Source organism: Nelumbo nucifera, chromosome 7, assembly GCF_055504915.1.
Source record: "Nelumbo nucifera cultivar China Antique chromosome 7, China Antique-T2T, whole genome shotgun sequence".
Classification (NCBI taxonomy): Eukaryota; Viridiplantae; Streptophyta; class Magnoliopsida; order Proteales; family Nelumbonaceae; genus Nelumbo; species Nelumbo nucifera.
Genome location: NC_142655.1, coordinates 56,976,409 through 56,990,209, shown reverse-complemented (window position 1 = coordinate 56,990,209; position 13,801 = coordinate 56,976,409). Strand labels below are relative to the sequence as shown.

The window sequence follows — 13,801 nt, the reverse complement described above, 5'->3', positions numbered from 1 at the left end:
TCATAGTACAGGGGGTCTTTGTAATTTATCCATTTAAAATTAAACTTATAAGTAAATGCATTAGAAACAAAAAAGTTTTAAAATAAGTAGGACTAAAACAGAGTATATGACATGTAAATTTAGTAATAATAGAAAAATATAAATCAAGATACACTATGGTTTTGATCATGTTTTTCAAAATCGGACTGGACTAGATGGTTGGATTAGAAAAACAAGGAACCAGGTGACCTGTTTTACCCCAAAACTGTCACCAAAAACCATTTATTTGGTCAACAAACCACTGACCCAAGCGGTCGAACCATCCAACAGTTTATCCGTTTTTTTTTAATTGTTTTTTATCAAAATGAGCTGTTTGTTCGATTCAAATGGTTGGACCATTCAACCCAAGAACCAGACCCTTGACCGGTTCGTTGTCTTGTTTGATTTTAAAAACATTGGTTTGGATACTAAGATATAAGTCAATGTGACCATTTTCTAGTACCTTTTCAATAATTCATAACTAGGAAAAGATTGATGAGGATGTCACCCAAAGAATTAGAGCAAAATGGGCAAAATAGAGGGGGTGCATCTAGACTTTTATGTGATAAGCAAATACCACTTAGATTAAAAGGAAAATTCTATAAGAACAGTTGTAGAGCCAACTATGTTATATGAATAAAGTGTTGGGCAATCAAGAAACAACATATCCAAAAAAAAATGTAGTAGAAATGCAAATGCTAAGATTGATAAGTGAAAAAACAAAAAATGATACAATTAGGATTGAAATTATCTATAGGAGCCTCGGAGTAGCTCCAATACGTGATAAAATAAAGAGAGTAGCTAAGATGGTTTGAACACGTGCATAAACGACTACCAATTGCATAAATTAAAAGAATTGATATGTTACACATTAAAGGGGCTACAAGAGCCGGAGGTAGACAAAAAAGGACATGGGTAGAAGTGTAATAAATGATTTAAGCACTAATAATTTAGGGCTGTTTGGTTTCATTATCAAATATTTTTTGACAATTAAACACCATTAAGCGCCACATAAGTTGAATGGTGAAAAAAACGCCCGGGTGTTGGGGAACATTAAAATGAAGAATCCCCCAATAGATAGTTCTCACACAAATTGAGACCAATGTTTATTTAATAAACAATTTAACCAAATAACATTTTAGGGGAAACAACTATGTGGTAATGAGCTGACATCATTTTTCAAATAAATGGCAACGAAACCAAACACCATGTTAACGTTGGACATCGCTTTAAATAGAAAGGATTAGTGAAACTGGATTCATGTAGCTGACCCCGTTAGTTGGGATAAGGCATGGATGACGACAGCGATGATGATAGAAAACTAAATACAAATATGAATATAAGATCACAAAGATCGCATGTCTAACAATTAATATTAAAAATAAATAAATTAATTGATCTGGTTAGTTTGTTCACAACCAAAATATTCTATATTATTATTAATTCTCTTTACCTCTATGAAATGATTCACAAATATGTTTATAAAAAGTGCAAAATATCTTTCACATTCTAATATTATGCACACTAAAACAACTAATTGAACAAAATATCAATATCCGATTATTCAATATTGCATACAAAAAAGGATTGGGTCCATGTTAGAAATCCAACAATAAGGTGCAACTTGGTCAGACTCAACTTGTGATCTTCCATGGGCTGGGCTTGGATTTTTCGGTCCTTAAGATGGGCATGGGCCCAAAAGTTTGGGCATTTTAATTTTTAGTCAGCCTAACCTTATCCCAACTAGAGTTTGGTCTGATTATATACATGTATATATGCATATATAGTCATATAGACACATATATTGCATGCATATATGCATTTTTTAATAAACCATGCATATGCATACAAATGCAAATAATTGTATATTAATTTTTAGTGTGAGCTGATTGTCCAACCTAGCCTAGGCTAGAGGTGTAAAGTGGACCGTGCTGGGCTGGCATAGCACGGCACGTGGGTGGCCCGCGGGCTATCACGGGCTGTGCCGCCCTCCCCGGTGAAAAATTTGGGGGTCGGCATGGCCTGGGCCCATGTGGGCCTGTGGGCTGAGCCTTGGACCAAGTTGGGCCATGTATCGGGCCAAAGCTATTTATTTTTAAAAAGTTAACAAAAAAACCTAAAATTTTAAGTTTATATGAATTTTGTGTATAAAATTGCTTATATATGCAATAATTAAATAAATTAGTATAATAAAATTAAAAAATATTTATTTTATTAATATATTATATACTATATATATATATATATATATATATATATATATATATATGGGTCGTGACATGGGCCCAGGTTGTGGGTTGGGCCGTGCCAACCTGCGGTCCGTGGGCTAGCACGACCCGATTTACACCTCTAACCTAGGCCAACCTGAGTGCATCAAACTGGGCTTGGATTAGATAGTTTGGGCTTGACCTTGGTTTTAGGCTGGGCTTGGGCTTTAGGCCCAATTCTTAGGGTTGGTCTTGGGCTTTAGGCCCAATTCTTAGGGTTGGTCTTGGGTTGAGCTTAAACCTAGTTCAACTTGCCTAACTCGAACCCTATCCAACCATCTCGGCATATGGTGAGTTGACAATTCAATTGTCTGAGCCCATAACATCATTAATCATATAATAAAAGCATAAAAATAGATAAACATGCAAAAACACAACAAAAAGAAAAAAAAAAAGAAAAATTGGTCATTACCATTAATTGATATGGAAACGACATCATTATTAGTGTTTTATGTCTAAGCCTAACTAGTTTGAAATTTTGAAACGAAGGATGGGTTGGGTTAGGTTGAGGTCAACCCTAACCCAACCCAAGTTATTGAACCCCCAATCCTAACCTTAACCCAATTTTAAAACTTCAAGTTGGGTTCAGGTTTGTTGGGCTTGGACTTCTCTACTTCCTTTTGTCAAATGCACCTATTTTCTAGACTCTAATTCTATGTTTGGTTTGAAAGATCATAAAGGGAAAAGAAGGCAAGGAAACCCATGAAAATCTTGTAATGGTTTGACTCTTTTCAAACCTATACAACATTTTCGGTACCTTTGAGTTCTCTACTTCCTAGTATTCCTTGTATAGGTTTTCCTGCCCTTACCTACCATTTCTTTCACTTAGGCTATATTTGGTTTGAAGGAAAAGATAGGGAAGGAGAGATTGGCTTCAGTCAGTGCAAGGCCCGTTTGAACACTGTTCAAACAGCCTTTACAGCCTTACATCGGGAACATCTCCATACTTCTATGCTTTATTTCATGGAGAGATATTTCCAATGCAAGGCTATGATGGCTGTTCGAACGAATTTTGCACTGACTAAATCCGATTTTATATAGGTTTCTCCACCTTTCCCTACTTTTTCCTTCAAACCAAACATACCGTAAGGATGAGAGAATTCAAGTTGTATTTCTTATGTTCAGTTTTACAGTATATATAGTATACACCAATACAGAATATGAAAATTGAAATACAAAAGGGTTGTAACAGATCTTTGTGGTTAAGTTGGGTCAATTATTATGTGACTGGAATCTTGCCTTCATTGTAGGCTAGCTGTACAGTATATTTCATATATTTATTTGTTGGCTTCTCCTCTGCTGTGTCGCTATCACAGTCACATGCATTAATCGACTCTTCAACACTTTCAAAACAAACACAGCCTAAGGGCTCATGTGTTAATTGAATATTAGCATTGTTATGTGTAGAAGAACATAGTTATCATGTTTTAGAAAAAAATTGACTTATCTTAAATTTTGTTTGTATAAATAGATAATAAATACATATATACACAGATATATAAATAATTGTAACAAAAAATACATAAATATATAAATATATACATCTGTGATACATCTATTCTCAATGCACAATTAGGATGTTCTGTGGAGCATGTGTGAGATACGCTTAGTGGGGAGACGGTTCGACTTAGCTCTTAGGGTTCCTTATAAGGGTTGAAGCTTTACTTGAGGAGCTGCCTTGAGATGCCATTAAAACAAGCATGATAAGCTATTTTTCTAACAGAATGAACTTTCTAGTTTTTTCATCAAATATTGCTTGAGGGGTCAACCTGAAAAAAAAAAAAAAGAAAAAAAGAAAAGAAAGGGTTGATTGCTGAAGCCTCCCCTAAAGTTTGGTAATTTCAATTACCTTTTTGAACTTTTTGATATAATTGCAAGTGTACCCCTCTATTAAAATCCTCTAATAAGAAGCACAAAAATGTCCAAAATGCTTATGAAGTTACTACTAAGGTTGATTTCTACAGAAAAAAATACAATACAAACTTTATGAACAACAAAAATATGAGAGTTTAAAATTGTAGTTTTACCCTTGAGGCTCAGTTTAAAGTTGTAGCTCATATGATATAATCCAACTTAATTTGATTTTAAATATATATGCCAGTATATACTTAAAATTTATATTATATTTATAAGAAAAGTTGGCTTGAATGTTCTATTTTTTTACTAAATTGTCATAAGTTTAAGTTTCATACAATTAAATTTTCCATACATATTTTTACCTAAAAATTCGATACATTTTGTTCATGAAATAAAATATCAAAATCATTTTTAGTTCATTTTATAAATATTATATAATATTTTTGATCATTGTAGTTTAATTTATTTATACTACTCAATATTTGATTTAGACCTATTCATGGGTTGGGTTTGGGCCTAACTTTACACTGTATTGGGCTTGAGCTTCAGGCCGAGCCCATTCAAATTTTGGCAAAAGCCAAGCTCGATCCCGACCCATGAATAAGTCCACTTGATTGCAATCTGAATTCAATTTGAATCCAAAATCTGATTTGGATTCAAGTGTAAACCAAATCTACCTATAACTGATTCCATTTGATCCCTTAACAGTTTGCTTCAACAGCCTGGAACAACGACCTTGTCATGTGTCTTCCAAATAACCCAAATGTAAGAATGCCAATGGCATGTAGGGGTGCTTATGGTTCGGTTAAACCAAACTGTGGGCTCTTTTTTGAAATCGAACCGGTATTTCTGGTTTTTACAATTCCCCGAACCAACCGATGCCATTGTTAACTGATTGACTGGTTTAGTTCTTCAGTTTTTTGGTTTTTTATATTTATAATATATATTATACATACATACATACATACATACACAAATACACACACACATATATAATAATTAAAAATATATATACCACTTGGTTCAGTTAGCCACCAGTTTTTTTCTAGGTTAATTGAAAACCAAACCAGTCCATTAATTCATTTTTTAAAAAAATATCAAACCAAAACCAAACCAATTGGTTTGGTTAACCACTTTTTTTTGGTTCAGTTTTCTCAATTCAGTTCAGTTTTTTGATTTTTTATGAACACCCCTACCAATGGGTCGGACTAAGTGGTAATCCACATTGATCCAACCATATCAAGTTAGGGTTGGACCAAACTTGATTGGGTTTTGTTTGAGAGTTGGTTTAAGGTGGATATATGTCAAGCCCAATCCATCAACATTTCAACATTAAAACATGAGTCATGCATTTCGAAATTTTTATCACAAGTTACATCAAAATTTTAATCAATCACATTAACATGGTCTACTTATTTTCATTGGTTCACATTTTACAAGATATACTTATCGTTAAAAACTTTAACAATGTTAAAAATGTCACTATTATCATATGATGTATCGTTTTACCACAGATTTGTTCACATTTGAATTATGTTGCATCAATTTCCATAGAAAGTATCATAGATTTTACCTTAAAATGTACATTCCTTTGTAGCGTTGGTTGAATATATATGCTCTGCATACAGAACCAAGGTTCAAAATATCAATACAGTCCGATACGTCGACTGTATCATGAGTCACTCCCTTTTTTTTAGTTTTTTTCCTCAACCTGGTTCAGAGGGATCGGTTTAAGGCCCGTCTATCCCTTGAACCGGGTTAGACCCCAAAACATGCCCTGGAGAGGCGTGTTGGGAAACTCCCGATATGATATGTATCAGCCAATATGATCCAATATGTATCAGAATTTTGAACATTGTATAGACCTGTCAGGATAGATGTGGTATCCCATCCTCCTCTAGGTTGACTTGAGTCAGGTTTGGGTAGGATCGAATCAGGTTGGGTTTTAGGTGGAGTCATTCGGGTCAGGTTTGGGTTGAGCCAAACCCATGTTGAGGTGGAGTCATTCGGGTCAGGTTTGGGTTGAGCCAAATCCATGCTGATTCTTCAAACCATGCAAGTAGCCAGCTGTTGGAGAGTTGAATGGATTCAGTAAATCTCACCACGATTGAATTACCAAACCATATAAAAAAAAAATTTCGGAGAAGTACGGACAGGCCCAATGTAGATTTCTGATTTCCACTACAGAGCTATAAACATTCAAAATGTCAAAAACCCCCACTCTACACACCAATGCCCACTCGTGAATTGGCATCAATTTCGAGCTGACAAGTACTTTGGGCCTAAAAATTCTGAGTCTGGGCTAAACCATCATTCTCCCAAAAATTTGGAGAAGTACGGACAAACCCAATGCAGATTTCTGATTTTCACTACAGAGCTAAAAGCATTCAAAATGTCAAAAACCCCCACTCTACACACCAATGCCCGTCACGATTCTTGAACCCACAGATACTACAACTACAGCGACTTAGGAGATAAGGCTTTTTTAAGTTGTTGATACCCTTCTAGGCCATCTGTATTATGTGGTTAAAATTTTGAAACCTGAAAGTGATTCTAACCATGAATATTATTGCTCTTTTAAATCCTGTAATACACAATTTTTTTTTTTTTCACATCATGCATCCCAATACTTTAAACCTTGGCTCTACAGATTCTTTCTCCTGGTTACAGAAGACGCACATGGGATCAGCTGGGTCGTAACTTGGGCTCCAATTCTAGAAATTTATGATGCATGGTCTAACTCATGTGTTGTGCCAGAATTCATCTATAGATCTTGTTTCTGGTCATTTACCAAAAAACCTTGTTCCTGGTTAAAAAAAAAAAAAAACTGTACATTTTGTTGCATGTCAGTTAAAGAATGCCAAAGTTTTCTGCCATTGAATTGCATACAAGTGGCTCACCATCTCTTTAATTCAGGCCATTCAAAAAGCTTCCCATGTCATGGGTGTTTCAAACCGCACAGATAGATCAGGTAGACAAATTTAATACTATCTCATTTATAATAAACCTTAACTGGAAGTCTGGAATATCTAAGAAAGTGTTGTGACACCATTTGACTAAAAGCCTAAAGGGTATCAGTGCTTGCCGAACAAAACTAATAGCTGGAATACTGCAACATAGTGAACATTTTGTCTTGCAATATTGAATGCTTACCTAGCTAAGAAAAGAAGAGAAAAAAACTAAGTACCAATTAAGCAGTATTTCTTGTAATTCTCTGATCTTAGAAATGTGGCTTCATAATGACTCCCTTATAGTCAAATGGTACGACTTCACTTCCTTTGAACTTGTATAGTTGGGAGTTGCTTCATGTTGAAGCACGGGCAACATTTGAACATTATGAGGTCAGTATTTTTGCTAACTGACCCAAGTGAATTCTGTTATGTAGTGGGTGGAGGGCCTGATGATCTTGGGTATGCTCCAAAGGTGTTCTTTACAGGTTTTGCTAGTTCCACATGAACCAACCTGCCATCAATATACTGAAAGAAACAGAAAGTTGAGTGCTAGACATTTGACTATCTGATAAAGAAAGGAAAAACAGATGGGCAAAGCATGACCTTGCAGTCCATGTTTTCTAATGCTAGCATTGCATCATCTTGAGAGGTATATTGAACAAATGCATACCCCCTCGACTTCTTTGTAGCTTCATCTTTGACAATCTTAACTGCCATGAAATTTAAACCACAAGAGTGTTAGTTGTAGGTATCATACCCATTGTCCTTGAAATTATCCTAATGCACCCTTGTGAACCCATACAAAATGGGGATGATGCAACTTGTTTTGTTTAGGTTCAACCTTAACTTAATATTTAATAATTAAAAATAAATTTAACTGTTATGTACTTGAATGATAAGAGGTTTTCATTTGGATGATGTCCAGATAGCATTGCTAGATAACATCTTTTTGTTGAGGCACCTCAGAGGGGCGATTTTCCAATTTGAAAAGCTTATAGGCAACCTTCTGGTGTTGACAAATCTATTATACTGTACTAGTCATGTCAGGACCAGCATATGTGCAAAGTATTTGACTCTTTCCCCACAAATAATATCTGTTACAGTTGTCATTTAAGTTCCAATTGTAAGAGCCTCTCAACTCACCAATCTCGAAAACTAGAAAACATAGAAAGCTTAATTCTAAAAAAAAGAAAAAAATTTGAGTCTGTATATAGTAGTCATTCTATTCAGATCCATATTCAAATGTCAAGATCCTATATGATAGGGAGAACCCATATTCTTTTTTTCCTTTTTTTTTTGAGAAAAAGGAAAGTATTGTATTGATTTCTAAAAATGATATGAAGATGTTTACTTATAAAAAATGATATAAGGATGTACAAATATAAATATGTACAGTGAGCCACTATACATAAGTGTAAACATGTTGCAGCTCTCCTGCTAAGGAGAATCCATATTCTAGAACATGGCTGGGTTGTTCACCATACCAAATTAATTTTCGGAAAATGCCAATATATGTCTGAGATCAACAGACAATTAAATTTTGAAATCCAAACATTAAGATATCATGTAACAAGGACAATCCAACCATTACCCATATACCATTTTTATAATTTGTTTAAATGAATTCCATACTAACATCAACATCCCAATTACACACTAATAAGTAGACCTCCATAGTTTATGAAGAAGAAAGCAAGACACATGTATCAGCATTCAGATAAAGTTTCCCTTTTAGAACTAATATTATCTATGATACTCACACAAGTCCTGGTTCCTTGTCATATGGCTAACACCTAGAGGATAGAAATAGTATTCAACAAAGAGAATTATTTGCACATCACACACTGTCTCAGAAAGCATATTCTTATTTTTTGAAATTTCTAATTTGTTGGACTGAATCCTTCAGATTCACGGAAATGCATGATTGTCAGTGAGTGTTTGAGGAGTTACATCACATGCACAAACCATGCTTTTAGAGTCATTATTTTTATTCCTAACATATGTGTAATATTAATAGCAATCTAGAAATACATGTACCTTCTACTACCTCACCAAAATTAGAGAACTCCTTTTGCAGTTTGGCTTCACTAGTTGAGTGGGACAAATCTGCAGCATAATGTACAAACACAGATCATGACAAGTTGGAAAGATTAGAAAGAGTAAGATCTATGTTCCCAAGGAAATAGAATGAAGTATTTAATCAATATCTTGGTACCTATAACCATGATGCTAACAGATATTTTCCTTTTCTTCTTTCGGTTATTGTAGTAATATGTGGTACAAAATAAAGATAATTTCTCAATAATGTGAAAAGGAAAAAAAACAAAGGAGAACTTTCTGCATCCTCCTTGTATGAGAACACAAAGAGGTCCTCCAGAATATGTATCCAATTCAAAATGTAAAAATAAATATACATTCCACAAAAAATCCTTCTTAAGGGAAAAAACTTCTTCAGATATCCTTTTACTGCATTGTTTCCAAATGACTTTTAACTCATGACATATGGAACCATTTTTTTATTTGTTAACAAGACTAAAGGAATATTCTTACCAAAAAAGAGTGGATGCAGAAGTAGCTTACCCAGTTGACCCCCTCCCCCCACAAAAAAAAGGGCCGTCTGGGGCTGACCCAGGCAGCTCCCCATACACCACAGAAGTAGCCCTTATACAACTTAGTCCTACCTACTCCACTTCTGCTAGCGAATCGGGTGGTTTATCATTGATAAAAGAAAAAGCCAGGTGGTTCCTAAGATACATTATGATTCCTCAAACAGATCCTTGACCAAGGGATATGAAGGAAATCACATAAACTCCTAAACCAATAATAAAGAGATCGACCTGTGGCTTGGAATCTCATTTGCAAGCAAAGGAAACAGTGATGGACAACCACCTTATCTCATTATACACATTTTGCTCTAACTTTCCACATGAAAACTTCAATCCTTGAGATGATGACAGACCATCCATGGGTAGCAACCATGCAAAAGTATCCATTTTTAAAACTTGAATGATCCAACAATACCATCACCATGGACTCACAAAAACAAAACTGAAAATATTCCTCTCAGGTCCCTCCATTTCTACCTCAAAATGAAAATTCTCTAATAATTTAAGGTGAATATACTGGCCACCTCTCTCTCAGGCACATGATGTCTACTTTTTTTTTTGATTGGATGCATGGTGTCTAAAATTGAACACCAAAGATCTCCTTATTGATCAATTTGAAACAGAGGTTAATCATAATATCCATGTATGTACACGGATGTGATGTCAAGAAAGCATCCCAAGGTCTTCCAACCCTCACAAAGATGATAGATACTCCTAATCATCTCTGTAAACATTAAATCCAAGCACAGCATCTTTCTTTGCCTTCCATTACCCATCACCACTTGGGTAAGTGTGTGTGTACTTGAATATATTCTAGTAAGGTCAAGTAAGGAGCTGTCCTACATGACCCAGCATAATTCTGCAAAATGGAAGGGTAATGTGGCTGATCTAAACCATCCCTCCAATAAGGGACCCTCTGGATCATACATGTATTCAGTCATATGGCTAGGTCTTTTCAGCTAAAATTTCTCCTGCAAATAGGCTATAGAGAGAACATTTGGAGTCCTTTTGGGACCCAAATATTATAGACTTTTATAAGATTCTTGGGTCATCTAAAGTTCTCTAAACAACTCAACTAGCAGATCTACTCCCTATAAAAGGTTATGTACGCATACACACCACACATACATGCAACCTTCCTGATTTTCCATTGAAGCTTGATTCACTTTTTGCTTCAAAAAACTCAAAACTTGGTAGAGCAGGATGTTACAATACCATATCTGGGTAACACAACTGTGGACTATTCTCTTCATCCATTCCTCTGTCTATGTTCTTTCTCCTCCAACCTGCTGAAAAGTGCCTTGGGATGTTCATTTCCACTGATAAATAAGCATTTGTAGATTGTCTATCATCACTATAAAAAAATCCTACCACATTGATACAACTAGGGAGATGGCTAGAGAGATCTTCAAGTTGCTACATTTGGTACCTAGATTCACAAACCAACATCAACACAAATATAGGAAATGGGTATAAGACTCCATTTCCTAAGAAAGTGGACATGGATAATTGGATACAGGTATGGCCATCCCATTTAATATGCTTATATCATGCTTTTGAAATTAAATATCATTTCTCAATACCTCTATTGTGTCAAATTCAATTAAGCTTTATCATATACAAATTCCTTTATATTATGATTTGTTAGAAAATATCATTTTAACATTTTGAAAATGTTAATGCTATAAAGTTAACATTAGAAATGCCCATGAAGTATCCATGCCATATGTACTGTTTCCAATACAAGTACACTAGGCATTTAAGTATCATAGGCTGCTATCATTAGGAGGCAGAGCCCAACAACAGTGAGAACTTTTCAGATGATAACCCCCTTACGATATCAAAGAAATATCTTAAAAAGAGCAGTTTAATCCTTAAGCTTCTTGCATATTGCTTTCTGGCACCCTTCATTCAAGAACTCAGTAGAGAGAAGGATGATGAATCACCCACTGAATCTAAATAGTAAATAAGACTGGAGTGGACTCTAAGTGATGTGACACAAAGAATGAAACAAAAGAAGGAAAAGACTTTCTATTCACAAATAGGTTGTCTGGTTAAAACCTGAGACTATATAAAGTGAAGGCAGGCACCTATAAAGAAATACTTACAAATTTAGTATCATTGGTATCCAACAAAAATAATACGTCTTGTCACAACTCACAACATTGATACAACACTCCTAGAAGTCTATATCTCATAGCACTGCCAGGAGCCCACCCATTAGCCAGCAAGGAAACTAATTTCATATAACCATCGAGTTCATGAATGTGCAGACTAGCACCTTACTCATCATCACCATCCAAGCCTTATCCCAAGCACATGAATCCTGTTTCACCATTCCATTCTGTTTAAAGCCATATCCATTGTTAAATTATTGGTGCTTAAATCATTTCTTATTACTTCTACCCATGTCCTTTTTGGTCTACCTGTAGCCCTTCTAGCCCCTTCAACTTACAACAAATTGCTTCTTCTTACAGGTGCTGTTGATGGTCTTCTTCTAGCACCTCACTCCTTAAGGTTATGCTTGGTTTGACAGAAAAATAAGAGAGAAACAGGAAATTGAGGGAATGTTCTTAAAGAGTTTCACAAAATTTGTTAAGAACTTTCCCTCAACTTTCTGTTTCTCTCCTATTTTCTATCAAACCAAACAGGGCCTAAAGGAATCATAAAATATTAGTTCCCAATCAATCCTAAGATGCCCCAGCCTACAAATAAGACCGAAATATTACTGGATATATGATAAACTACGTCCAACCATGCCACAAGTTTAACAACATGAAATCAGATCCTCCAAGGCAAGCAAAGTTTGAATTTATTCTTTGACTTGGACATCTACTAATGAGTAAATGCAGCTCTACCTCAAGGGCAAATTCTTGGTCCAGAGACAAAAAAAGTGATGTTACATTTATCACCAAGGGTTACATGATTTTGCAGGACCAAAAAAAAAAAAAAAAACTCAGATAGATTGAAGGTGCATCAAAACAATACATTCTTCAAATGATTTTTTTTTTTTATTTGTAACCAATAGCATCGATTCTTCCTAAATGAAGAAAATAAAGACGAAGACACCCAAATTCATAATCTAACCAATCTTTCAATTCCACATTTAAGACGTATCCAATTTAAGTTTTAACTTCAAACCCAGTTTACAAGTACCTAACAATTGAGACCATTCAAAAGCCAAACAACATAAGATAATTGAGGACATGAAAATGGAACAAATGGGTATGGCCAAAATGTTGGAAAGACGTACTAAGAACTCAAATTCGGTGATTGTTTCAACGATTCTGGGAAGACCCAGATGAGAAAGGAGTAAAATTTACCCATAAAAAAGGAAAATTAGAATTCCAGTCATAAGTTAAGCATGAGAAATACTCACTTCTAACGATAATTTTGCTTGCGAGAGGAAAATCAAAAAGGCACGCTCTCAGCTTTAGCAATCGCGAGTTTCTAACATTCGAATAACCCAAAACAGGTACCCGTAAGGTCGGTGGAGTTGCAGAGGAAGGGAAGGTAATGGCTCCCAACATTGCAAAACAGCAGTACAGAGAAAGAACTCCAACTCTGAAGTGTGGTCGCCGAGAGAAGGGAGGGTATGTGCTTCCGTCAAACTTACGAAGTTACCCTTGAATTAGGTTGTGGAGGACCTGGTGGAGCGGTGGTGTCTCTCTCCTGATTCTCCTCTCCGGGCGACGAGCACAGCTGCACGGAGAGGCCGCTGTCCTTCGAGCTGGAATAGAGCTTCTTCAGACGTTTCGCTGGGCCGGCCGTTTGATAGCAGCTGAATTGCTTATTGGCTTGTCTTTTGGTACATAGAAGTCATAAATGAATAGTTTAGGGGTAAAATAGTCAATCGAACGGATTTGTTCTGTGTAAAATGAAAGTAGCCTAGGGAATATACGTCATGATGCATAATAAAGGTGTAGGCCCTTTGCATTGGAATCTTCTGTCCCAATTGATGGAAGCAACACTTTTGCCTGGGAACGTTGGATCTGAAACTGAGAAACTGAAATTTTGCACTACCAAGAATCAACTAATACTCAAATTGGGTCAGATTAGTTTGGTGGTCTATTGAACTTGATAGACCTGTTGATCAATCCTT

General features: G+C 35.5%; 1 protein-coding gene across 2 annotated transcripts; it reads right to left on the bottom strand.

Moving 5' to 3' along the window:
• Positions 1-7,114: 7,114 nt before the first annotated feature.
• On the bottom strand, positions 7,115-13,480 carry LOC104599704 (RNA-binding (RRM/RBD/RNP motifs) family protein). 2 transcript variants are annotated; one of them, XM_010262344.3, is made up of 4 exons: positions 13,079-13,480; positions 9,146-9,199; positions 7,697-7,803; positions 7,115-7,618 (listed from the first exon to the last, which is right to left on the bottom strand). In XM_010262344.3, exons 1-4 carry the CDS (start codon positions 13,227-13,229, stop codon positions 7,520-7,522), a joined length of 411 nt encoding a protein of 136 aa, XP_010260646.1. In that variant the 5' UTR covers positions 13,230-13,480; the 3' UTR covers positions 7,115-7,519. The 2 variants fall into 2 exon arrangements, with proteins under 2 accessions (XP_010260646.1, XP_010260645.1); XM_010262343.3 differs by having other exon boundaries at positions 9,131-9,199; positions 13,079-13,477.
• Between the last annotated feature and the right edge of the window lie 321 nt (positions 13,481-13,801).

Coding starts and splice junctions, on each gene's coding strand:
- LOC104599704 (XM_010262343.3), bottom strand. CDS start 13,229: ATGTTGGGAGCCATTACCTTCCCTTCCTCTGCAACTCCACCGACCTTA. Junction 9,200..13,078: donor AAGCAAAATTATCGTTAGAA/GTGAGTATTTCT, acceptor ATTATGCTGCAG/ATTTGTCCCACTCAACTAGT. Junction 7,804..9,130: donor TTTTGGTGAGGTAGTAGAAG/GTACATGTATTT, acceptor ATTTCATGGCAG/TTAAGATTGTCAAAGATGAA.